Genomic DNA, 27,530 nt, shown 5'->3' with positions numbered 1-27,530 from the left:
GCACTTTCTGTTTTAAACATTTAGCATGCCTAGATGTCAGTAACATTTCATTTTTCAGTATGATTTTTTGAAGCTAAATTGATTACTTGGTGTCTAAAAAATGGGTACTATCCTGTAAAACATCATATGAATAATATACACAGAGACATATGTCAAAAGCTGAAAAGGTTATGATGTACTAATCATGTGAAAGCTTTGCTTTGCTCAGAGGTGTAGAGGATTATATATATATATGGAGAGAGAGAGTACACTTTTCATTTAAGAGAGAAATGTTAAGATTCATTATAGAAGACAAAAAAAAAAAAAAAAAAAAGGAGTTCCTGTCGTGGTGCAGTGGTTAACGAATCCGACTAGGAACGATGAGGTTGCAGGTTCAGTCACTGGCCTTGCTCAGTGGGTTACGGATCCAGCGCTGCCATGGGCTGGGGTGTAGGTCACAGATGCGGGTCGGATCCCGCGTTGCTGTGGCTCTGGCGTAGGCCGGTGGCTACAGCTCCGATTTGACCCCCAGCCCGGGAACCTCCATATGCCACGGGAGCGGCCCAAGAAATGGCAAAAAGACAAAAAAAAAAAAAAAGATTCATTATAGAAATTGATTAAATGGTTTTTTTTCCAGTTGATTTATGAACAAGAGAACTTGATTATTAATGTTTCAGGATTTTTAACCTCACTTATTCTGAGTAAAAAATTTCTCAATATACTGCAATGAAGTTGTTAATCATTTCTTCCTTAATAATGGTGTTTGTTTAACAGGAAGGAGGGTTGAAGTTGACATTTCAGAAGCAAGGGCTTGCTCAAAGAAGGCCGCTGGACAGCGAAGACGGCACCCTAGGGCAGCAGCAGTACCTCACCCGGCTCCGGGAGCTTCAAGGTGCGTCAGAGACCAGCCTCGCCAGCTTTCCAAAATCCATGCCAGTATCAGGTGAATATGCTAGTAATCATTGCCTCAGCATGAAATAGTCTGTCATTTCCAAATCCTCTTTTACTTATTTATAGAACATTTGCAAAACAATTGCTACTGCTTTTTTTTTTTTTTTTTTTTTTTTTTTTTTTAGGGCTTCATCTCTGGCATATGGAGGTTCCCCAGGCTAGGGGTCAAATCGAAGCTGCAGCTGCCGGCCTCTGCCACAGCCACAGCAACACAAGATCGGAGCTAAGTCTACGACCTACACCATAGCTCACAGCAGTGCGGGATCCTTAACCCATTGAGCAAGGCCAGAGATCAAACCCGCATCCTCATGGGATAGTAGTTGGGTTGTTACCACCGAACCACTGCAGGAACTCCTGTTACTGCTTTAAACATCTCTCTTATTATTGGGTTGGTCTAATTATCACAAAGTTCCTTCTTATTTGGAAGCAAATTTTGCCTGCAATTGGTTCTTCTTAATGATTGAAGTTCTGTCTTTAAAGGCATCACAGAATTAACTTATTCCTGTGTCTGCCTGATGATTTTAACATTTTGAAGATAATCATCATATCTCCCCTTCGACAATTTGAATCAACAATTATTTATTAAATACCGAATTGGTGCCGTGTGTTGTGTTCTCTATAGGCACTTGATAGAGACATCTCTCAAAAGAAGTTGTTTTGTTTTGTTTATGTTGATCTAGCTGTACTTTAATTTGTCTGTGTCCCTCTCAAAATGTTTAATACACATAAAGCTAAGGGCTCTATTTCAGTATTTTCCTAAGTCTCATTGCCATACAGTACTTGGAAACATTTCAAAACTCCTGCGTATGTACACAGTGTTTAGAATTCCTGAAATCTGAGAACTGCTTTATTATAGGTGTTAGATTGATTGCTGTTTCCATTTGCTGCTATTACCACTTTTTTCATTATAAATTATAATTAAATTATAAATTAGAGTCCTCAGCCTTATTTTGGTTTCTTATGGATTCATTAACCATTCAGTGCAATTCTCCAATTATTGTACTTTCAGATGTGTATGAATGAGCCATGCTTCTCTTACTAAAGTATAAATCCCCCAGATTATGCTGTTGTGCTTTACAGTGGCAGTGTTGTTATAAAGGAGCCTTTTTTTTTTTTCTTTTCATGAGAAAACGGGAACAGATGAGGAAGACAAGCTGTGGGCTTTTTTCCCCAACCACACTGAGGTTTAATAATACTGCTGCTTATACTTTGATAACTCCACTATAAAATGGGATTGATACTTCTATCATCTGCACATTTTATTGCTATTGCAGCTGAAGATTGTGCAGCTTTTGCTTATAAGTAATTCTTTGGTAAATAATAATGTTTTAATAGTATCAGCAACACTAATTCGCAGCTGTGCAAAATAATAAAAAGCCTCAAACATTAAAACTAGATACTACCTAAGCATTACATCTCATCCATCTTAATTGTAGATGTGAAATCTAGGTCTGTCTTCCTATGTTACTTGTAGGAAATCTGTTACCACTCTTAAGCCTTACTTTTCATGTTTGTGAAGTGAGGAATGGAGGAGAAGTAGCATTGTTAGATGAATAAAATAATGTATGTAAAGTGGCTGGTACGGAACTTGGCATGTAATTGGATGCTAAACAGATGTTAAAATTAGGTTTTAGAATTAGATGCTGTTATAATTCTTCATATTCCAAAGCCTAAGCCCTTATGTTTTTGTTGGTACCCCATGCACTTTATCTAAAAGCTTTAAGAGACATGATCTAATGTAAATTAATTGGTAAAGGACAGTAAAATAGTATAAATCACAAAAAGAGGACAAAACTAAAGAACGTTTTCCAGAAGTTCCTGTTGTGGCACAGTAGAAACAAAATCCACCTAGTATCCATGAGAATGCCGATTTGATCCCTGACCTTACTCATTGGGTCAGGGATCTGGCATTGCCGTGAGCTGTGGTGTAGGTTGCAGACTTGGCTCAGATCTAGCATTGCTATGGCCATGGGGTAGGCCAGCCACTATAGCTCCAATTCAGTCCCTAACCTGGGAACTTCCATATGCTGCGGGTACAGCCCTAAAAAGCAAAAGAAAGAAGGAAGGAAGGAGGGAAACCTATTCCAGACGTAAAAAGCAAAATAAAGAAAAAAGAAGGAAGGAGGAAAGGAGGAAACCTATTCCAGAAACCACCTGGAATAGTAAACAAAAGACGGTGGAGCCTAACAGCCGGGGGTTGAATTCTGCCATTTACCAGCTGTTGTGACATTGGCCCAGTGACCTAATGTTTCTGATCACATTTATAAAATGGGCTTGATACCTCTGTGTTTTGTTTGCTCTGTTTTTGGTAATCGAAGACAATATTTTAAAAACTTAGTTCAATGTAGAGCACCTAGTAGGCATTCAAAAGAAAGAAGCTATTTTTAATATTGTTATAATTACATCTACGATAAAGACAACATAGACTTTATAGATTAGAACAGATTAAATTTTCCAGTTTAGATTGTAGCTTAAAATAAATCAGTAATATTTATAAAAATTACTCTCAGAAACAGGTCAAGGTAGCTGGGGGCTTTTTTGTTTCATTTTTTTAAGGAAAGAAGTTCCTGCTATAGGACAGTGGGTTGAGGATCTGATGTTGTCTCTGCAACAGAATGGGTTCAATCCCAGTCTGGTGCATTGGGTTAAGGATCAGATGTTGCTGCAGCTGTGGTGTGGGTCTCAGCTGTGGCTTGGATTTGATCCATGGCCGGGGAATTTCCATATCCGTGGGTGCAGCCCAAAAGAAAGAAAAAGGCCACTGTAGTATGTAATTGGCCAAATAGGGTATATTTGTAAATGGCCAAATAGGACTTGTTCAAAAGTGTATACTTTGGTGTATATACAAATGTTTTTACATAGATAATTATATTAAGTACTTTCTTTTTGCAATTAAACATGGAAAACTTTTATTTATTAAAATTTCACAGACATGGAACCTTTTTTGAATGGTACAGAATCCAGGAACTATTTTTTTCTTAATTTTTTAAAATCCGAAACTATAGAAACTATTTTTTTCTTAATTTTTTAAAATCCAAAACTATAGAAACTATATGCAGTGGAAAAAGCACAAAAAGTCAAAAACAAAGAGTATTCTGGGAACACTATTTCTAAAACAAAAGTTTAGTTACTTGAGGTAAACAAAGTACTTTAGTTTTAACTTTTAGTTTTAACTTTTTTTAGTTTTTTAAACTTTTTTTACTTTTAACTTTTTAGCAACTTTTAGTTACTTAAAGCGCAAAAAGTCCCTCATATCAATATAATGAATCAATAAAAACAGGAAAAACAATTGGCAAAAGCTGTGAATATGCAGTTCAGAGGAGTGGGAGTACAAAAGATACTCAATTTCATGCGTGATAATAGAAAAGTATATTAAAATAGTAAAATCATTGAGATACGGGTTTCCTTCCATCAGACTAATAATGATCTACAAAGTCTGATCATACTGTGTTTTAAGAACCCCTGGTAGCCAGCACTGGCGAGTTAGATTGGTGAAGAGAGGGAGAAAAACTGTTCCTGGTAGAAGCCAAGGCACTTGCAAAAGGCTGAGGGAGAAAGGTCCTTGGAGAGTTCCGTGGATTGAAGAAAAGCCTAAACCTGAGGGGTGCGTTGATGGCCTCAGTTTGAGCTGGGAAACTCTTCCAGAGTCTTGGCTTTGTAGTCACTAGAGGGATCTGGAATTGGGTCTTAAGGGTGATGATAAGTCATTATAAGAAGCTGGCCAGATCAGATTTGCACTCATCTGTCAGCTTAAAGTCTCCCTTGGCTTCTGTGTGGAGTGGATTAAACATGAGGAAGCATCGACGATGGTCTTCCACAATTGTCACATTGTCAGTAGGTCGTCTGTAGCTTCCACAGAGGTCAGCTTTCTTGATGACTACGTGCAGTGAGTTTAAGTTCAGTGAAACTCTGATAGCTCTTGGAGGCTGATGGGCCTTCGAAGGATTCCACCTTTTCCCTGTAACCCCCGTGATGGGAGATAGACGGAGGAAAACAGTGAGCAGAAGAGCTAGAGCCACATGGCCATGGTTAATTAGGGCAAGGGATGGAAGGGTATGATTAGTGATTCTCAGCACTCTTGAGTGTGCCTTCTTTGTATGGAAGCGATTTCATGAGGGCCTCCTGGGATCGCCTGAAGATATTCATCTAACCTTTAAGAGTCATCAAACACTTTCATTTAAAAAAAAAAGAACATTTCTTATTAATAAGGAAAATGTCGTTTCTAATTAAGTACTTTTCTTTTTTATGTAGCACTGTAACAGCAATCAAGGGAAAGGAAAAGAAACAAGATGGTTTCTGCCTTTCGGCTGCTTGGTAGACTAGATCTGTGTGTTAAATATTAGATGCTACGTTAAAAGCAAAATAATATGTTTTCCTCCACAGAGCATTATAGTTAATAAGTATTGGAGGAAAGCGAAGTCACTTTTGTCTAGAAACGGGGCAGAGTCTGGTGGAAGAGGCAGAGTTGAACAGAATTTGTAAGTCATATTAGATAGTGGTCTTTCTGGAAAATGACATCGAGAGAAAGTCAAGGGGAAGCATGAACCAGAGAGTTGATGTCAGAAAAATAGTGTGGCTTTGGGATAAGACTAACCCAGGTACTGTGTGAATTCTTACTGGAGAGAGATTTGTATAAGATCACAGCCTGCTTAGGAAAGGTGAATCTAAATAACGGGCAGCATCAAAAAGTGAACTTGGGAATTCCCATTGTGGCTCAGCAGAAACAAACCTGACTAGCATCCATGAGGACACACATTCGAATCCTGGCCTTGCTCAGTGGGTTAAGGATCTGGCATTGCCGTCAGCTGCGGTGTAGGTCGCAGACACGGTTTGGATCTGGCATTGCCGCGGCATAGGCCAGTGGCTACAGCTCCAATTTGACCCGTAGCCTGGAAACTTGCATATGTGTCAAGTGTGGCCCTAAAAAGACCCTCCCCCCCCAAAAAAAATTGAACTGGGACAGGGATTGGGGTTGGCGGTCGTTCAGGATTGAGGGTTGATGTAAGTCATTTCATCCATACTGGAATAGGAAGCCACGAGAAGTTCTTTAGGAAATATTGTGAAAGTATTTTCAAATAGTTTCATAATTAACCTGATTATAATGAAATAATAAGCTTTTGTTTTTTCTTATAATGTTACATCTCATTCCTAAGTGCTTTCAAATGCCAGGATGATTTTTAATTAGTCATTCCTTTCCATATGAATTAAGGTACTTTTTGAAACTGAAACGTGAGAATGATTTTTACTAGGTTCCACAGCCAGCCGAAGGGAAATGTCTTTAGGGATATGCAGTTTTCTCCTTGAATGATTGAAAATAATTTCTCACTGCAAATTGTGAAGCATTTTTTAAGCAAACATCTCACTTTTAATAATATTTTCTGAGAGGGTTGTAGATTATGTACTCTTTCAGGGACAGGAACTGTCTTACTTATCCAAACTATCACAGTGATTCTTTGTACATAGTTGTTCGATAAATATGTGTTTAGTGGAAAAAAATGCATGGAACTTAAAGACATTTTTTATTATTGAGTACCTACTGAAATGAGTGAGAAAGGTCAGAGGTTATGAAAAAACTGAAAGAAGTTTATTTTTTGTTTGAGTTGGGTCGTGTTGATAAGCATCTAATGTAGAATAAGATATTTTGGCACAAAAGAAGCAAAGATAAATGATAAAACAAACTTTTAGAAAAATCAGGAGTTAATGGGTTCAAAGGGGGTGAAGGCATGGTTCTTCCTCTAAAAGTGGAAGGAACAAAAGATGTGTGAATATTGGGGGGAGGGGGGAGACTGAGGAGACAAGTCAAAAGTTGAAAGAGGCCTAGATTACAATTCTCCTAGGGTTTTTTGTTTGTTTGTTTTTGTTTTTTGTCTTTTTGCATTTTCTAGGGCCACTACCACGGCATCTGGAGGTTCCCAGGCTAGTGGTCTAATTGGAGCTGTAGCCACTGGCCTACGCCAGAGCCAAGCAATGCAGGATCCGAGCCTCATCTGCAACCTACACAATAGCTCAGGGCAACGCCGGATCCTTAACCCACGGAGCAAGGCCAGAGATCGAACCCGCAACTTCATGATTCCTAGTCAGATTCGTTAACCACTGAGCCACAACGGGAACTCCATCTCCTAGGTTTTAAATGGAAATGGGATGATATTTTTACTTCAAGAATTACTTGATTTAGGATATCTAAAGTAAGAACATCTATATGTTTAGAAAAGTGATTACTTTTACTTTAAGAACTAGATTTTCATCACTCTTTTGTGTTTTGTGTTAGGTACTCCTATTCAGTCAACCCTTGGTGCCAATGGAGTTATATTAGACAACCAGCCTGTAGTCAAAAAAAGGCGAGGACGGAGGAAGAATGTGGAAGGTGTTGACATCCTCTTTTTTAACAGAAATAAACCACCTAATCATGTAAGTAAAGGAATGCTTAAAAACCATGTCTAAAATTCAATCTTGCCTAATGTTACATATTGCTGTTTTGTGAAATAATAAAGATAACTAGGAATTAGGAGTTTTAGATTCTATCTCAGTAGAATCCAACAGGGGCCAAGACTCATGGAAATTTTCAATTTGAAAGATTTAGCAGAATTTTAAACAGCCTTTTCTTTTTCCTGTTCAAAAAGAATTGCTTCATTGGACCAAAATCAAGAAGGTAAAGCATGGAAATAAAATTTTTTCATTTGGTGTTTTTCTACAGGTTGCTTTAGGCTTAACCACCTCACAGATTTCTACAGGGATAAATCCAGCACTGTCCTATACACAATCTCAAGGAATTCCTGATACAGAAAGTCCAGTTCCAGTTATTAATCTTAAGGATGGGACAAGACTTGCAGGCGATGATGCACCGAAGAGAAAGGATTTGGAAAAATGGCTTAAGGAGCACCCAGGTTATGTGGAAGATTTAGGAGCTTTTATTCCTGTAGGTGATACCTTACAAATCTTGGTGATTTATTTCTATGATTTGTCACACCTATAATGATGAAGCGTATATTCTCTCATTATGTTAAATATGTGTTCTGCCCAAGATTTAGGAAAATTAGCAGAAACCAAATAATGACCATCTTTCCCATGATACAATGCAGTGTCATTTTCCATTTTCCCATCTGCATTCAAAAAGTGTTAAAAGTAATAAAAATCACTTCTCACATATAGGGTACTATGATAGACCCCATGAAGATAAAGGTATAAAACTTCCAATCCCTTCCCTCAAGGAGTTTATTTTAAATTAATAAAAAACAATCATAATGCACATTTGTTGAGACTTAGCTGTGTGCCTGGCTTTGTACTTAGCACTTAGCATGCATTATCTCATCTAGCACCCCCCAATTTTTATCAGAATGGCATTGTTAAGAAAGAACTGGAACTTTAAATAGTGCAAGGCCACACAGCTAATAAGCTTTAAATCCAGTGTCCAAATGATCACTCTTATGATTTTATTCAAGTTATAAAAATATAGCTTCTGTTTCTCTCCAGACGCATGGTTTGTATTAATCAAAGATGAGAACAGTTATATTTGTTTGCATTTTCCTTATCCTCTGAAGTACTTTCTATTTACTGGGCATATGGCTTTCTTACCCATAGAAATCTGTCATTTCATTTGGTAATACTTTACTCTCAGATGCTGATGTACCAAATTTTGTGCCCATCTCCCTTAATATTTCTGTACATTTTATAAGGTAAATGAGTAATGGCATGTCCTTAGTACAGTGACGTTAGCAGACCTGTTCTGATTGCCTCTGTTACGAAGATTAATTGGAAAACCAGTGAAATTCTCCATTACCCCATGAGCTTCTTAAGGACTATGTCCTATTCACTTTGTATCCCCAGGACTTAGAACATAATTCCTGGTTCAGAGAATGGTATCTTGCTCCTTAAAAATATTTATTGAGTCAGTGATTAAAAAATTAAAATCAGTTCACTGGTAGCTCAGTGGGTTAAGGATCCAGTGTTGTCACTGCTGTGGCTCAGGTTACTGCTATGGTATGGGTTCAGTCTCTGGCATGGGACCTTCCACATGCTGCAGGTCCAGCCAAAAAAAGAAAAAGAAAGAAAATCTTTCAAATACTAAAAAGTGCTGTATAAAGATAAAGTGGTTGTTATATAATAGAAAAAAGATAATTACCTTTTTTTCATGCAAAAGAACCACAAAAGCTCCAGTCCCAAGAAAATGACTATTTTATATATACACACACACACACACACACACTCATATATGTACTATATATTTAGTATTTTACATTGCTATAGTTGTCACCAAGAGATAACCTGGTAGTCTAAAACAGAGTGGCTCAGTTTGGGCTTTTGAATGCCTTTCATATCCCTAGTTTTTTCAAAAGATGTCAAAAATTCTCAATATGCTTTGCTTATTATTGCCATTTAAAAAAAAAAAAAAAAAAGCCAGATTGGAATTCCAACTGTGGCTGAGCGGGTTACGAACCTGACTAAGATCCATGAAGGTACAGGTTCCATCCCTGGCCTTGCTCAATGGGTTAAGGATCCATCATTTCCATGAACTGCAGTATAGGTTGAAGATCTGGCTCAGATCCGAAGTTGCTGTGGCTATAGTGTAGGCCAGCAGCTACAGCTCTGATTCTGCCCCTAGCCTGGGAACTTCCATATGACGCACCTGCTGCCCTAAAAAGCCAAAAAAAAATCTCTTATAATGATGAGGGGAGGGGTTTTCAGTAAGATGAGCAATCATAGAATGAGTATTACAATTCTTTTTTGCTTTTTGCTTTTTAGTGCCGCACCCATGGCATATGGAGGTTCCCAGGCTAGGGGCTGAATCAGAGCTACAGCTGCTGGCCTACACCACAGCCACATCAACTTGGGATCCGAGCTGCACCTGTGACCTACACCACATTTCATGGCAACACCGTATCCATAACCCACTGAGCCATGATGGGAACTCCCAATAAATATTACAATTCTAAAAATAATAAGATTGTTACTTTAACCTTATAACTGCTTAACATGTTAGGAAAAAAAAAAACAAACCACTTATTCAGTCAATAAATTTTTATTTAGCACCTACTCTGTTAGTTACAATTTTAGGGGATTTAGGATAAAACAATGAACAATGTAAGCTTCAGGGACTTATCTCTGAAGATTTTATACCTTTCTCTTGCCTCTGCAAAGGATTCTTTATTAATTTCTTTTTTTTTTTTTTTTTTTTGTCTTTTAAGGGCCACACCCATGGCATATGGAAGTTCCTAGGCTAGGGATCGAACCAGAGCTGCAGCTGCCAGTCTATGCCACAGCTCACAGCAACGCTGGATTCTTAACCCACTGAGCAAGACCAGGGATCAAACCCACATCATCATGGATGCTAGTTGGGTTCATTACCTCTGAGCCACTGACAGGAATTCCCAGATCTTTATTAATTTTTTAAATTTACAGCCATTCATCATTTTCACTGCAAATCTTTTATCAAAATCTTCTATATAACTTTATTATTAAGATTTTAAAACATTTTTATAAACAGCATTTGTTGGAATAAAGAATACAAGATGATGATTGGTAGGATTTCCCAAGGGCACTTTACATTGATGGTTTTTTGAATCTCACACTCTACTGTAGTATCTCCACAATAAAGTGATTATAACATAATGTATATACTCTATCAGTGGTGAGTATAGAATGCCACAATAAAAGAATAATTACTCCACCTAGGCAGAGTAAAGTATTTGGGAAAGCTAGACAATAGAGCTGACATAGGACTGGTGGATGATAAAAGAGTAAGTTTTTAGTCTCTTGGAATTTTTCCTTGGCTAGAAATGACTACAAACATCAAGCCCTACTTTGTTAACAGTTTTTAACAGAGGTGAGCAGCATGGTTTAATGGAAAGAGTTTTTATTGTCACATATTGCCAGTTGCTAGCTACATGACCTTGAGTAAGATAACCTATCTGGGCCTTGATTCCCATTTGTAAAGTAAGAATAAGATCTTTGAGTATTGTGACAATTATATGAGAGAGATAAAAAAAAGTCTGTTGGTGATATGAAGAGAAATGAAAGCCACCAGTATAAATATAACTTGTCAGAGCACCGAGAAAATCTGATATTTCCGGTGAAATTCATCAGGAGAAAAGCTGATGAAGCTGCTCCAGCATTATTGGTAATAATTGGGGTGGGGGTGGGGGGTTGGCCATGTGCATGGCATGTGGAAGTTCCTGAGCCAGGGATCAAATCTGAGCTACAGCTGCAACCTACACCACAGCTGCAGAAATGCCAGATCCTTAACCCACTGCACCAGGCCAAGGATCAACCCATGCCTCAGCAACTACCTGAGCCACCGCAGAGATAATGCTGGATCCTTAACCTGCTGCACCACAGTGGAAACTACAACATTATTATTATTATTAAAAATAAAAATATTTAAACTTTAGGAGTTCTCTTGTGCTACAGCAGGTTAAGGATCAGATGTCATTGCAGCAGCTCAGTTCGCTGCTGTGGAACTGGTTCAATCCCTGGCCCAAGAATTGCACATGCCGTGGGCACAGCCAAAAAATAAAATATAAAAAAATTTATACTTTAAATTTTTTTTTGCTTTTTTAGGGCCGCACTCACGACATATTGGAAGTTCCCAAGCTAGGGGTCTAATTGGAGCTACAGCTGCCAGCCTATACCACAGCTCATGACAACACCAGATCCTTAATCCACTGAGCAAGGCCAGGGATCAAACCCACAACCTCATGGTTCCTGTCGGATTCAATTCTGCTGCCCCATGACAGGAATTCCCATATTTTAAATATTTTGAAGGTATAACTAATGGGTAGAGTTTTCAATATTATATATGTCATATATTGAAGATATATGATATAATAGAAATCCTCAATATATAATAAACCGTTGACCCTTAAACAATGCAAGGGTTAGGGGTACTGGCGTATACCACCCCCCCACAGCTGAAAATTCGAGTAGAACTTTACAATTGGACCTGTTTCCTTAGTTCCACACCCTCAGATTCAACCAGCTACAGATTATGTATTGCTATAGTATGTATGTATTGAAAAAAAACTACATCTAAGTGGACTTGCACAGTTCAGACCCGTATTGTTCAAATGAGTCAACTGTATGTAATTTATTTATGTATTTATCTTATATGTAACATATAGCTTCAATTTCATAGGACTAAATTACTTGGATCAGCTTATTTGTAACGTTTGCAAAGTTAAAGCTTTTAAAGCTGTTTCTTTATATATTTCAGAGAGTGCAGCTCCATGAGGGGAGACCCAAACAAAAAAGGCATCGTTGCAGAAACCCCAATAAATTAGATGTTAATAGTCTCACTGGAGAAGAACGTGTTCAGCTAATTAACAGAAGAAATGCCAGAAAGGTATTTGATATTTTTAAATTAATTTTTCATATTGAGTCATTGTTTAAGAGATCTCTGGAACACTATTTCATTATGCAGTGTTTTAGAACAGATCTAGAAATGGGTTAAAGCTAGCAGATCTGTGAGAAAAGGCATGGCTACAATTTTATAAAATCTGATTTCCAATTCCACATTTTTGCCTCAGCTGTTGAATGAAATAAGCAAGTTACTTCACATATCTGTGTCTCAGCAGTGGCACTATCTAAGGCAGTGGCTCTCAAGAGAGGGCAACCTTGTCCTCCAGGGGACATCTGGCAATGGCTGGGGACTTTTTTGGTAGTCACAATCCTGGAACGGGGAGGTCGTAAGCAGGGGGTGGATGCTCTTGGCACCTAGTGGGTAGAGGCCAGGAATGCTGCTAAACCTCCTATAGCACAATCCCCACAGCACCAATCGAACTATCTGTAGTGCAAAGGTTGCGAAACTGTTGAAAGGGGACCCTATTCTCATCACAGGCATCATAGATTTGTTTATCATGTAATTTTTCATCATTTGGCCGTGAAGTGTCTTGTTCTATCAAAATGAGCATGTTTCATAATTTTCTGATAGATATAAACAAAATGTTCTAAACAGAGGTAGCTTATAGACTACTGGTACCCCTGCACTTATCATCTTGCTTTACTGGTTGATGAATGATAAGAGTCAGGTTTTTCCAGAGTTTATTTCTGAACTGAATGTGGCTCAACGTCTGTTTCCTCCAGTTTTTTTCTGTTTATGTTTAGAGTGGTATATGTCTCTTTTAACTCTCAAAGTAAATGATAAAACACTTGTGGCACACTTTACTAAGTTTATAAGCTTTGCTATTTTTATAGTTTTTCATTCTGATGAGCAAGCCACAAAATACGTAAGAGAGTAAGAAATGGCCTTAGAATAAGAATAGCAAATTTCTCATTGAGTTCGTTCTGTCACAAATTAAATTACCCCACATAGGTCATGTTAATTTCCTAGTTCTGTTTTGCTCTGTTAAATGACCTCACTGCTAGTATAAAAATATATGAAATCACTTGAATTTCTCAGAAGAAATACTGAAATTGGAAGATAACTATTTTAAAAATTATCTTAATATCTTAATATCTGAATATTATCTTAATATTATTGTATGCACTAGTTTATTAAAATTAATACTGATTTTTTTCCCAATTTTGTAGAGACAGCTATTCAGCTTTTGTTAGCACTTTAAAGTAGTATCATAGATACAGCAGAGAAAGAACAAGATGACATTTTAGTTGCATTTTACTTAATTTTTTGCTTGCATAGATTGTGTTCCAAATCTTTGCCCTTCATCTTATAACAAAAATTAGCATTTCTAGGTATGAATAAATTTGTCTTAGCCAGTTTTAAGAAAAGGCAACAATTTTTTTTAATTGCTCATTACCCTTAGTTTGTAGAGTTCTTTAATGTTCAGAGTTTCTAGAGTACCAACTTACGGGTTGATGGGTTACTCAGGAAGAGAATCTACCTGCTAAATCCCTATGAACTCCACAGAGGGCCTCCAGTTTAAACTGGAGCTTAATGAAGGGGATAATAAGGAAATGGCAATAGAAACCTGAGAGACTAAAGACTATAGCAAATAGATAAAAATAACTATAGGTCTTATAACTGGACATACTAAACCCTGTCTGTGTCCTAACAAGGTATAGTATGTATTCATACAAAAAGGTGTAGAAAGGAATTATACAAGAAATACCTTTAAATTCCAAAGGAACATTAAACCGGTAGGTCCAAATCATTTAAAACTAAGTCATTTTGAAGGATATATTTTTTTTTATACTTTTAGGGCTTCTATTTACATAGCAGATAAAACACATGAGTTTTCGAGACCTGAGTTTGAAAGCTGATCCTAACACCGACTAGCTTTAGGCAACTTATATAACTTCTTTGAGCCTTAGTTCCTTCTTTTGAAAAATAGAAATAATACTATTTCAAATGGATGTAGCGAGTACTAAAATAAATTACATACTTAAAGTCCTTACCACAAGACTTGGCATATAATTATAATAATAAGGCATTTATTATGTGCTAGTCTCTATTCTAAGGTACTTGAGTTATCTCATTTTATCTTCATAAAGTCCTGTGAGGGAAGTATTGTTATTATCCCCATTTGCAGATCAGAAAACTGAGGCGCAAAGAGATTTACAGATTTGCCCAAGTACATATAGTTGGTAAGTCTGACTCCCAAGTATATACTTTTAACTAGGCTATGCTGCCTATCCAGCATAAGTATTTCACAGTAAATGGTAGTTATTTATTTTACTGTTCCAGTAACTCTACTTAAAACCATTTAAAATTTATATTAGCACATGTTTATATATTAATAGTTCCTATGGGTTGTGGTAGTCTTTTTTTAATATTATAAAGATTGTCAGAGGTGGGCCAAAAAATGCATGTGTTTTAAAGGAGTAAACTCTACATCACAGTATAAAAGCAAGCAATGTCTCTTCATATTTAATAGTGCCTTTAAGTGTCTTAACAATCTGTTTTTCATTTATAGGTTGGAGGTGCATTTGCTCCCCCTTTGAAAGATTTGTGTCGATTCCTAAAAGAAAATGCAGAATATGGAGTAGCTCCTGAATGGGGAGATGTAGTTAAGCAGTCTGTGAGTATTTCATAAATACCAATTCAGACATCATTTAAAAAATTAGATGCCGTGTGATGATATCTTAGATTAAATTTTAGGTTAAGAATTAATAAAATACTGCATGAATATGTAATAGTGTTTTTTTAGTTCCCAATTTTTATTTTGCAGAATATATTATAAATTTCTGAGATGCTTGTTGAGTTAGAGTGCAGAAGCAATATATACTGACCTGTGTTTGTTTTAACCTCTAAGATACTATTTGAGTAATGCTACAACAAATAACCAAAGATATGGGGAAAGATGTATATATCAGGTCATTCATCATAATGTAGTAATAACGAAATTGGGAGTATACTAAGGATCCATCAATACATTGGAAAATTATGCAATGTGGCTGGCCTGGAGTAGGATGTGTTCTAAGTGTGAAACACTGGTTTTGGATTTTGAGACTTGGTTTGGAAAAAATATATAAAATATCTCAATAATATTCACAGAATACATATTGAAGTTACACTTTTGTCTTTTGTGTTTTTAGGGCTTCACCCTTGGCATATGGAGGTTCCCAAGCTAGGTGTCTAATTGGAGCTATTGCTGCCGGCCTACGCCAGAGCCACAGCCATGCCAGATCCGAACCGCATCTGCGACCTACACCACAGCTCACGGCAACGCTGGATCCTTAACCCACTGAGTGAGGCCAGAGATCGAAGCCACAACCTCATGGTTCCTGGTTGGTTTGGTTTCCACTGTGCCACTACAGGAACTCCAGAAATTATCATGGTTTTGTTAATGTTGAATAGACTGTGTTGCTGAAATTCATATTACATATTTTACCTTTTGTGTTGTAGCTACTAGAAAATTTTATTTTATTTTATTTTATTTATTTTTTTTTTTTTGTCTTTTTTTGCTATTTCTTGGGCCGCTCCAGCGGCATATGGAAGTTCCCAGGCTAGGGGTTGTATCGGAGCTGGAGCCACCGGCCTATGCCAGAGCCATAGCAACGCAGGATCCAAGCTGCGTCTGCAACCTTCACCACAGCCCACAGCAACGCTGGATCCTTAACCCACTGAGCAAGGCCAGGGATCGAACCCGCAACCTCATGGTTCCTAGTCAGATTCGTTAACCACTGCGCCACAACGGGAACTCCCTAGAAAATTTTAAATGACATATGTGGCTTACATTATTTTGGACAGGGATGGTCTAGCGATTCTAAACTAAACTAAAACTTTTTGGAGTTGGGGCTTTTTTTTTTTTCTTCTAGAAGTTTTGAGTCGTCCCCCCGCCCCGCCGCCAAAATAAATCATAGGACAATTACAAGAAAGTAGCAATTGGTTATGTTATAGCAATATAGAATAAGTTAATGAATTATAACGTATTTTAATAGCTTATTTATATCACAAGCTTCTCGGTCTGCAAGTGCCACTGCTCTTCTGAGCCAACTGATTTTTCCCCCTGTTGAGCATATTTTTTCAGCTTGGCTCCATCTCCTTTATTCCCAAGGCGATCGTCACAAGAGTCATGTGAAGCATTTCATTTTAATCTTTACTTACTTCTTCCGTCCTTTCCTTATTCTTCTTCCAGATTGAAGAGGGGTGCTTCTTTAGTCTCCTAGAGCAGTTGGTGATGTGAAAAAATGTAAGGGCATGGCAGTAATGACCCTCATGAAAAAATTTCTTTGACCTTCTGTTTTTCAGAACTATTGTACAAACTTATGCCTCACAGTATAAAAGAGGGTCAGAAGCCTCTTTATGCTCTCCTATGATAAAGTGAGACATGGAAAAGCTGTTTGAAGCCACTGCTTAAAAATAGATGAAATGGAGGAATTGGTTATGTTATATCAATATAGAATAAGTTAATGAATTATAAACTATTTTAATAGCTTATTTATATCACAAGCTAATAGGTATTGGTTTTATTTTAATAGAGCTATTATGGATTTTTTTTTTTTTCCCTAGGGATTTCTTCCAGAAAGTATGTATGAACGTATTCTCACTGGTCCTGTTGTGAGAGAGGAAGTAAGCAGGCGAGGGAGACGGCCTAAAAGTGGAATTGCGAAGGCCACAGCGGCAGCAGCGGCTGCATCTGCCACCAGTATTTCAGGCAATCCTTTGTTAGCCAATGGATTACTTCCAGGTGTGGATCTCACAACACTTCAGGCCTTACAACAAAACCTACAAAACTTGCAGTCACTGCAGGTGACTGCAGGGCTGATGGGAATGCCTGCTGGCCTTTCTTCTGGAGGAGAAGCTAAAAACGTGGCCGCCATGTTCCCCATGCTGCTGTCAGGAATGACTGGATTGCCAAATCTGTTGGGCATGGGAGGAGTCCTGACAAAGCCTACAGAATCTGGAACAGAAGAAAAAAAGGGAAATGACTCTAAGGAGCTAGAAGGAAAAAAAGAAAGGACAGAGAGCCAAACTTCAGAGAATGGTGGAGAAAACTCTGTGTCAAGTTCTCCTTCAACATCCTCTACTGCTGCATTAAATACAGCTGCAGCTGCCAACCCCTTAGCTCTTAACCCACTCTTACTATCTAATATACTTTATCCAGGGATGCTTCTCACTCCAGGCCTTAATCTTCATATTCCAACTTTGTCCCAGTCCAATACTTTTGATGTACAGAAAAACAAAAACAATGACTTAGGCTCGTCTAAGTCTGTAGAAGTAAAGGAAGAAGATTCCAGAGCTAGAGATCAGGAAGACAAAGGAGGAACTGAACCGAGTCCTCTCAATGAAAACAGCACAGATGAGGGTTCAGAGAAAGCCGATGCTTCCTCTGGATCTGATAGTACATCATCATCATCCGAGGATTCAGAGTCTAGTAATGAAGACTGATTCCCAGACCGCACTTAAATTATGAACTGATTTTGGATTTTTTTTCTTTAATTATTAATTGTAAATACCCCAGTGTTGAGTGCATCAATAACTTACTGACCGAACATTTCAGTTATTTGTTTAGAAGTGCAAACTGCTTTCAGAGACGTTTTGCATGTAATATTTCTTAAGATTCATAAGTTTCCGAACTCGTATGTACTATCAAATACATAAAGGTGTAAAATTACAACAAAAGGCATTATAATTTTGTTGGGGGTTAATTTTATGAAAATTATGCTCAATAAGAGTTGTATATTTAATATATTTGCAGTGAACACAGAATACTTTATGCATATTACTGATTTAATTTGAATATAGTTTTACAGCCTCCTTGACACCTATAATTTACAGATCAAAACTCAGCAATAATTTGGGCAGCTAATGAATGTCATGAAAGCTGTAGAATCTACATCACCATCCATTGCTTTAATTACATGAAAATGCTCTAGTGTTGTGATGCACTGCTGATATTTCCAATTCAGGTACAAGTGTGTTTTAAAGAAGAAATAAGTTTCCCAATCAGCCAATTTAACTGGCTACCTGTTACCTCAGCTGAGTTAGTTTAGGAAGTTTACATTCGTTTCTAATTCTATACTTGTTTTCAGGGGTTTTTTAAACACATCCTATATATCATGTTAATCTGGCAAGAAATATGACTTGCTTTTTGCTGAGCTTAACTCCAAAGTCAGTAAAAAAATAAGTCATAAAATAATCCTGTGTCATGTGACTTTGGCACCCTCTTGACATACTTAGTTTTAACTCTTTGAAGTTTGGCCTCCTATTAGAAATAATTATGTCTCAGATGAGTAATGTCTGTTTCCAGGGTTCAGAAAAGGCAAACTCATGAAATGCCACTGAAAAGAACTTTCAACACAGCATACTTCATGTAAAAGAAATTGTTTGTTTGCTTTATTTGTGTAGGTTTCTATTTGTGTTTTATGTCTGAAAAATATTCCAAAATTAACAGATAGTAGGGTAAAGTAATATGCAGATAGTCTAAATTCATTTTGAGTTTCTAGGTTATAAGCAGACTAAATGTTGCCCAGAATCAGTGTTGGGTTATCAGTTTATATTAAATATACTGAGTTGCCCATTTTGAAAATGCACTTTGAATAATCTCAAAAAATACACATTATTCCTGTAAACCACAAAAATGAAGCCCAAGGCTTCTGATCAATATCTTAGAACCCTTTACCATGTAAAATGTGTCTCATATTTGATTTGTGATACAATTTCTCCTGCTAAAGCTGCTATTATTCTGACAAGGTAGAGGTCCGGGTTCACCTTCATATACAGTTAAAATAATTAGAACTGAATTGGATATAAAATATCATTTACATCCTAAGGAGAGATAAGCATTAGCATTTTTTCTGGTACTTATATAAGTCAGTGATAAAGTTTCTGAGGGAATAAATTTAGGGGAGAAAATTACGCCACTTCTCTCCCACAGGAAAAATAACTTTCAGTATGTTTTGATAGAACTCTGTTGCTTTGTCATGAATTAAGCAATTATATTGGATTTTGCAAGATCTTGACCAGTAAATTATGTTTCTGTATGTAAAATAACTAACCCCTTATTAGAGAAACAGTGTTATATGTATTTGCAAAATTATCTAAGTTCCATTGGGATTGTATTGATTTTTGTATTCTCCCCAAATAGTACTTTGAATTGATAGTCCTTTATGCAATGTCTTAGCAATAGTCACTATAACGCCCATCCAGGAGAAGTGGGTAGTAATTCTTCATCATGGAAATGATCTATTACGTATTTAGTATCTTCCCTTTGCAGTATTGCACTTTTGTTTAACTAGAATACACCTATGAGATAGCCAAAGTTTTTCAAACACAGTTAACTTAGTTTGCCGTTGGAGTATTTCAGCACCACACATATTTCCCTTCTCTCCCTCTAGTTCTACCCACATGATCTTCATTCCTTTCTGTCTCCAATTTAAAATAAAAAGAGAAAAAAAAGCCCTAGATCTTGTCACTAAAATCAAATTTATAGCAAATTTATGAGATAAAGTATTTTCCTAATTATGATCAATGAATTTGGTTAACATCTTAGTGATTCTCTTTCTATGTAATAAGGCAATTGCAGTTTTCAAAGCATTAAGGCTAATATTAACTTTAAACATTCTCTTGGGTTTCAGGACACGTCTATCTAGTACTGATTTGGGAAAAGTTGTCCAGCTGTCATCTTAAAAAGAAAAAACTTGCAGACATGGTTATGTAAAGTTAAGGGTTATAAGAAAAAAAGAAATCAGTAGAATTACATAATACTAAAGTTACAGTCGAAAGGATATCCAAGTACGTGTTGGTAGTTACTAAAAGAATTATAGCTGTTATTGCCTTGTATTTATAGCCCTTGTTTCAGGTTTCATGATTCAAGTCTTAGTCCAATTTTTCTTTTGGACACTTGCAATATTTACCAGTTGTGTTTTGTGTAGTCTGAATTTGCTTTCTGTAGTTGAGCAAACGTCTTAAAAAGTCATTTGTAATTTATTAAATTACTTTCTATGATGTTCTATAGAGCAAATGGAAGTTTAATTATTTTTTATTAAACATATTCTTTGACTACCCATGATGTCAGCCTCTGTACATGACAATACTTTTTTATTTTTATATGTAATTTATCTTATTCCAGTTGTGAAAGAAACCATAGTCATTAATCTTTAAAAGGGAAGGATACCTTGGAAAAAAATTCAAAAGACAGAAGTTGGCTATAATTATATCCACAATATTATCATTGCCTTAAGTTTTCTTTCTCTGGACCTGTAAAAAAATCCAGAAAGATTTAGAGATATGCCTAACCTCTTAACAAATTCCATTTTGGAAATCAGTATTTTTTTCCCTTGGCCTTATTAGTCTTTCCTAAATCATCACTATTGTTTGTAGTGTTTTTTGTAAATGTGAAAGAACTTTGTTTTTCCTCAGACTACAAAAGTAGCACAGTGGAGTCTCATCACACACTCATTTAACTTGAACTCGTTCAACTACACTGTCAAGCTTAGAAGACTTTTTTCTTTTTTATAAAATATAGTAAACACAAGCCAACTGCTTCATCTGGCACTCACCCAGAGGGTGAATAATATGTTCCAGCACTGGAGAGAGAATTGCCCGTGCTGGACGTGTTTGAAAGAAGATCACTTTGTCTAAAATGATGTATTCTGTATATTTTGAGCTGTAGGAAGGAAAAGAGTGATTTTTGACTACAAGTAATGTTCACCTCATACAATAAATTCAGAACTCAATCTCTACATAAATGCAACTCCAGTACATAAGCTATTTACTTTAAAAAGCAGAAAAAAAAGATTTAAGTCATCCATAAACCCGCCCTGAGATAACTGTTCATATAGCTGTCCAGTCTTATTATCTGTATGTTATATACATATAGTCGGTTGAATAGTGTCCTACAAAGTTCAAGTCAACCCAACACCTCTGAAGGTGACCTTATTTAGAGATAGGATCTTGGCAGGTAAAATTAGATGCAGTCTTACTAGATTAGGGTGGGCCCTAAGTCCACTGACTGGTGTCCTTAGAAGAGGAGAGGACATAAGAAACAGAGGGAGGAGGGTCATGAGGCAATATGCAGAGACTGGTGTGATGCAGCTTCAAGCCAAGGAACACCGAGGAATACTGGTAGCCACCAGGATCTAGGAGCGAAGCATGAAGCAGATGCTCCAAAGTCCGCAGAAGGAACCTACCTTGCCAACACCCTGATTCTGGACATCTGGCCTCGATTGTGGTAGGATGAATTTCTGTTGTTTTAAACCACCCAATTTGTGGTAATTTGTTGTGGTAACTTTAGGGAAACTAAAATATTTTTCATATTAAGTCAGTATTATAGGAGACATAATACTTGCTGTTTTGCCTTTAATATACTGGCCTAGTATCTTGCAATGTAATTTTTCATACATATATTGGCTCATACAGATGTAATTTATTTAACAACCTAAAAATGGACATTTGAGTTCTCATGTGCATTTTTGCATCCGTCTCTAATGATTTCCTTAGTCCCTAGAAGAGGAAATAATTTTTTTTGCTTGTTTTTTGGTCACTCCCATGGTATGCACAAGTTCCCTGGGCTAGGGATCGAACCCATGCCATAACAGTGACAACACAGGATCCTTAACCCATTGAGCCACCAGGGAACTCTACTTCTGTCTTTAAGGCTTTTGGTTTGCATTACCAAGTTGACAATGATGCCGTTAGTAGCAATCCATACTACCATTAGCCGCATACATTTTGTGCATGCTCATTTACACCAAATTCTTACCAATACTGTGTATTGCATTTGAAGTAATCTGCCTCTACTAACAGGCAAAAATGACACCTTTTTTTTTTTAATTGACATATAGTTGATGTAAAATAGTATGTAAATTACACGTGTACAATATAGTGACTTTTAATTTTACAGGTTATACTCCATTTATAGTTATTATAAAATATTGGGTATATTCCCCATGTTGTACAATATAACCTTGTAGCATATTTTATACATAATAGTTTGTACTTCTTAGCCCCCTACCCATATGTTGCTCCTCCCCTCTTCCTTCTTCCCATTTTGACAACCACTAGTTGGTTCTCTATGAGCCTGCTTCTTTGTTTGTTGTTAGTTTGTTGTATTTTTTAGATTCCACATGTAAGTGATATCATGCGGTATTTGTCTTTGTCTGACATATTTCACTTAGCATAATATCTTCCAAGTCCATCCATCTTGCTGCAAATGGCAAAATTTCATTCTTTTTTATGCTGAGTAATATGACATTGTGTGTATGTGTGTGTGTATATAATCTTAACATCTTAATGAATTTTTAACTGTTCTTACTTTGCTTAGTAAAAAAGAAAGTAAACAAAAAGCCCATAATGTTGAACACTGAAACATAATTGTTAACCTTAGGGTTTGGGTTTTTTTTTTTTTTTTTTTTGCATATACATATTATGTATTATTTCAATGAGTGAAGTTAAAATGTATATACAATTTTGTAAGCTTTTATTTACTATATCATAATAATCTTTCTATGTCATTAAAGAATATTTCACAACATTTTTGAGGGCTTTCTCATTCTATGTATATATTTATATGATACATATGTATATGCATTATAATTTAATACCCAATTATTGGGCGTTTAGGTATTTTTCAGTTTGGGACTATTTAAACAATAATGTGTTTATAGTTAAATCTTTGCATATACCTATGATTTTTTTCTTTAGAATAAATACCTAGGCATGAAATAATTATGTGCAAATTTTAAGACCAGTTGGATTGTATTATTTTATACTCCAACAGCAGAATATAAAACTACTTCCTTCCCTGTGTCTCCTTAACAATATTGGGCAAAATAACTTTTTAAAACTCTTTGTCAATTTGATTGATAAAAAAGTAGACTCTTGTTTTAGCTTATTTTGGTAACATATAAGACAGGAATCCTAGTTTGAATTTTTACAAAGAGTTATGCAATGTCCCAGCATCATGTAATATATAATCTCTCCACTAATTTGACATGCCTGCATTGATCATAATCTAAATAATTCATACATGTATATGTATATGTGAATTATTTAGGTATGTATGATTATTTAGATCATATCTATCATAGATATGTCATGTAAGGAGTAGTCATAAGAAAGCTGAAGTTTGGAGTTCCCATCGTGGCTCAGTGGTTAACGAATCTGACTAGGAACCATGAGGTCGTGGGTTCGATCCCTGGTCTCGCTCAGTGGGTTAAGGATCCGACGTTGCCGTGAGCTGTGGTGTAGGTCACAGATGCGGCTCAGATCGTGTGTTGCTGTGGCTGTGGCATCGGCCAGTGGCTACAGCTCCCATTAGACCCCTAGCCTGGGAACCTCCACATGCCGCGGGTGCGGCCCTAGAAAAGGCAAAAAAAAGAAAGCTGAAGTAGCTATACTAATAAAAGTGATAAATGAGTAATAAATAATATTAGCAATAATAAATAAGAATAAATAATAAATACTAAGTAATGAATTTTAAAAGTATAAAAGACTTTAAAACAAGCCAAAAAAATGTTACTAGAAATAAAGAACATTTATAATGATTAAAGGATCAATCAGTAGGAGTTCCCATCATCACCCAGTGGTTAATGAATCCGACTAGGAACCATGAGGTTGTGGGTTTGATCCCTGGCCTCACTCAGTGGGTTAAGGATCTGGTGTTGCTGTGAGCTGTGGTGTAGATTGCAGATGCAGCTCAGATCCAGTGTTGCTGTGGCTCTGGCATAGGCCAGTGGCTATGGCTCTGATTGGACCCCTAGCCTGGGAACCTCCATATGCTGCAGGTGTGGCCCTAGAAAAGACAAAAAGACAAAAAAAAAAAAAAAAAAAGCATCAATCAGTAAAATATAACAATTACCAGCATTTGTGCACCTAACAACAGGCCCACGAAACATATAAAGCAAAAACTAACAAAATTGAAAGGAAAAAATACACAATAATAGTATTTGGAGAGTAGTAGATCATTTGCATTAATGGATAGAGCAAGCAAGCGAAGGGGCAGTAGGAAAACAGATTTGAATGACACTATAAATCAACTAGACATAAGAAATTGGACATCACCCAACAATAGCAGAATACACACAAGGACCATTCTCCTGGATGGAACACATGGCATGGATCACAAAACAAGTCTCAAATTTTAAAAGATTGAGGAGTTCACTTATGGCACAGAAGGTTAAGGATCCAGTATTGTCACTACAGCAGATTGGGTCACTGCTGTGGCACAGGTTTGATCCCTGGCCCAGGAACTTCCACAGGCCATGGGCGTGGCCAAAAAAAAAAAAAAAAAAGATTGAATTATACAAAGTATGTTCTCCAACCATGATGGAATGAAATTAGAGATCAGTAACAGACAGGATTAAGATGGCAGAGCAGGACTGGAACTCACTTTCTCTCATGAAAAAAACAAATTTACAATCAACTGCTGAACAACCACCAACAAAATAGACTGGAAACTACCAAAAAAGATACCCTACACCAAAAAACTAAGAGGAGGCCACACTTAGAACATAGGAAGGGCAGTTATGCAATATAAGCAACTCCATACCTGCCAGATGGGTGGCCCACAGACTGGAAAGTAACTATATCACAGAGGCTTACCGATGGGAGTGAGAATTCTGAGTCCCATGTCAGGTTCCCACAACTGGGGGGGTCTGGCATTGGAAGGAACCCACTGAGCATTCGGCTTTGAGGGCAGGCAGGGCTGGTGCACAAGAGCCCCACAGCACTGGGGGAAACATAGACTCCATTCTTGAAAGGTGCACATAGGATTTCGTGAGCACTGGGTCCGAGGGCAAAGTAGAGACTCCATAGGAATCTGGGTCAAACCTGCCTGTGGATGTTGGAGGATCTCTTAGGAAACCTGGGGCAACTGTGGCTTGTAGTAGGGGAAGAACATTGGAGGCAAAGGTCTCAGGAATAACCATCAGTGTGAACTTCCCTGGATATGGCCATTTTGAAAAAAAATCTGGCACCACCCATCAGCAAACAGCCTGCCTAAAGACTCCCAGGCACAGGGCACTCTAAGCTCACCCAGAGACAAAGCCCCACCCACCAGAAGGATAAGAATCAACTCTACCTACCAGTGAGCAGGCACCAGTCCCTCCCATCAGGAAGCCTGCATCAAGCCCCTGTACCAACTTCAGCCACAAGGGGCAGACACCATAAGCAAGAGAGGCTACCACCCTATTGCCTGCAAAAAAGGAGACCACAAAAAAAAATTATATAAAATGAAAAGGCAGAGAATTATGACTCAGATAAGGGAACAAGAAAGAAAGAAAAACAGCTAAGTGATTTGGAAATTACCAACTTCCTTTAGACTAATGATAGTAAAGACGATTCAAGATCTTGGAAATGAACTGGAGCGAAAATGAACACAGAATTAAACAAAACATATGTGGTTTAACTAAAGCAGTGCATAAAGTGAAATATATAGCTGTAAATGTCTATATTATGAAAAAAAACCCACAAATCAACCTAACTTGAAGAATACTAAAAGATCAAACTAAACCCAAAGAAGGAAATGAAGATTATAGCATAATTGCTAAAAATAGAAAATAGAGAAAATTAATAAAACCAAAAGGAAGTTCTTTAAAAGGATCAACAAATTTGACAAACCTTTAGGTAGACTGATAAACAATGAAAAAAAAAGACATTTTACTAGAATTAAAAGTAGAGAGATGGGGATAGGTTGCAGGAGGGATGGATTGGGGGTTTGGGATTGGCATATGCACGCTGGGTTATAAGGAATGATTGGCCAGCAGGGAACTGCTGTATGGCACAGGGAATCATAGTCTGTGATTAATCTATATGGAAAAGAATCTGAAGATAATAGAGGTGTGTATATGTATAACTGAATCACTTTGTTGTACAGCAGAAATTATCACAACATTGTAATCAACTATACGTCAATAAAACCTTTTAAAAAAATAAAAGAGGCAGTTCCCTTGTGGTGCAATGGGATAAGGACCCAGCATTGTCGTTGCAGTGGCTTGGGTCACTGCTGTGGCACAGGTTTGATCCCTGGCCCAAGAATTTCCACATGCCACAAGTGGAGCCCCAAAAATCCAAATAAATACGAGGGAACATCATTCCTACCAACATTACAGAAATAAAAATGATTATAAGGAAATATTATCAAAAATTATATGCCAATAAATCAGATAACCTAGATGTAGTGGAGCAATTTCAATAAAGATACAAACTAGTGAAACAATCAAGAAGAAATAGAAACGATAATAAACCAAAGTTTAATAAAAATATTGAATTACTAAATTTAAAAAAACTATAACATAATCCCCAGATCAGGCAGCTTCGCTAAGGGTAAAAGAGAGAAAGAACACCTATTCATCACATACTCTTCCAAAAATGGAAAAGGAAATATGCCCCACCTATTTTATGAGGCCAATATTACCCCAATACCAAAACTAGACAAAAACATCATTAGAAAACTGCCAACCAATATCTCTTAGGATTATAGATGCAAAAAATTCTCAACAAATTGCTGGCAAACTGAATCCAGCAGCATATGAAAATTATTATATTCAATTACCAAGTTAGTTTTTAATCTCAAGAATGCAAGATTGGTTCAACATATACAAAACAATGTACTATTAATGGAAGGGGGGCCGTATCTCAGAGTATCTCAGTGAACGCAGAAAAGACATTTCAAAAAACCCAACATTTCATAATTAAAAAAACAGAGATAGAACACACTTTCCTCAACTTGCTAAAGGTCATCTATGAAAAACCTACAACTAATATCAAACACAGTGTTTAAAGACAATGTGTTCTCCTAAGGATGTCTGCTCTTACCACTTTTATTCAACAGTATTCTGCAGATTCTATCCAGAGTAACAAGACAAGAAAAACAACAACAAAGGATTGGGGGAGTTTCTACTGTGGGATCAGCGGTATCTCTACAGCACCAGAATGCACGTTCAGTCCCTGGCCCGGCACAGTGGATTAAAGGATCCAGTGTTGCCGAAACTGTGGCATAGGTAGCAAATGCAGCTTGGATCTGAGCCCTGGCCTGGGAACTCCATATGCCATGGGAGCAGCCTAAAAAAAAAACTTAGGACAAATAAACAAGTTCAGCAAGGGTGCACAACAGAAGACCAATATAGAAAACTCAATTGTATTTCTATCCACAAGCAAGAAAAATCAGTAATTGAAATTAAGAAAACAATCCTATTCATAACAGTATCATAAAGAATAAAATACATAGGAATAAATTTAATAAAAAACATACAAAACATATGCA

The 27,530-nt window shown here is 36.9% G+C and overlaps 1 protein-coding gene across 1 annotated transcript in view; it reads left to right on the top strand.

Moving 5' to 3' along the window:
- Positions 1-20,336, top strand: part of CHD9 (chromodomain helicase DNA binding protein 9) — a 242,106-nt gene extending 221,770 nt beyond the window's left edge. The window contains 6 exon segments of the mRNA XM_021094174.1: positions 754-922; positions 7,199-7,338; positions 7,625-7,846; positions 12,137-12,265; positions 14,796-14,900; positions 16,835-20,336. Of these exon segments, the coding sequence (XP_020949833.1) occupies positions 754-922; positions 7,199-7,338; positions 7,625-7,846; positions 12,137-12,265; positions 14,796-14,900; positions 16,835-17,713 (1,644 nt within the window). The 3' untranslated portion in view covers positions 17,714-20,336.

Source organism: Sus scrofa, chromosome 6 (assembly GCF_000003025.6).
Source record: "Sus scrofa isolate TJ Tabasco breed Duroc chromosome 6, Sscrofa11.1, whole genome shotgun sequence".
NCBI lineage: Eukaryota > Metazoa > Chordata > Mammalia > Artiodactyla > Suidae > Sus > Sus scrofa.
The sequence above is the reverse complement of the archived record's forward strand: the minus strand, read 5'-3'. Positions and strand labels throughout refer to the sequence as shown.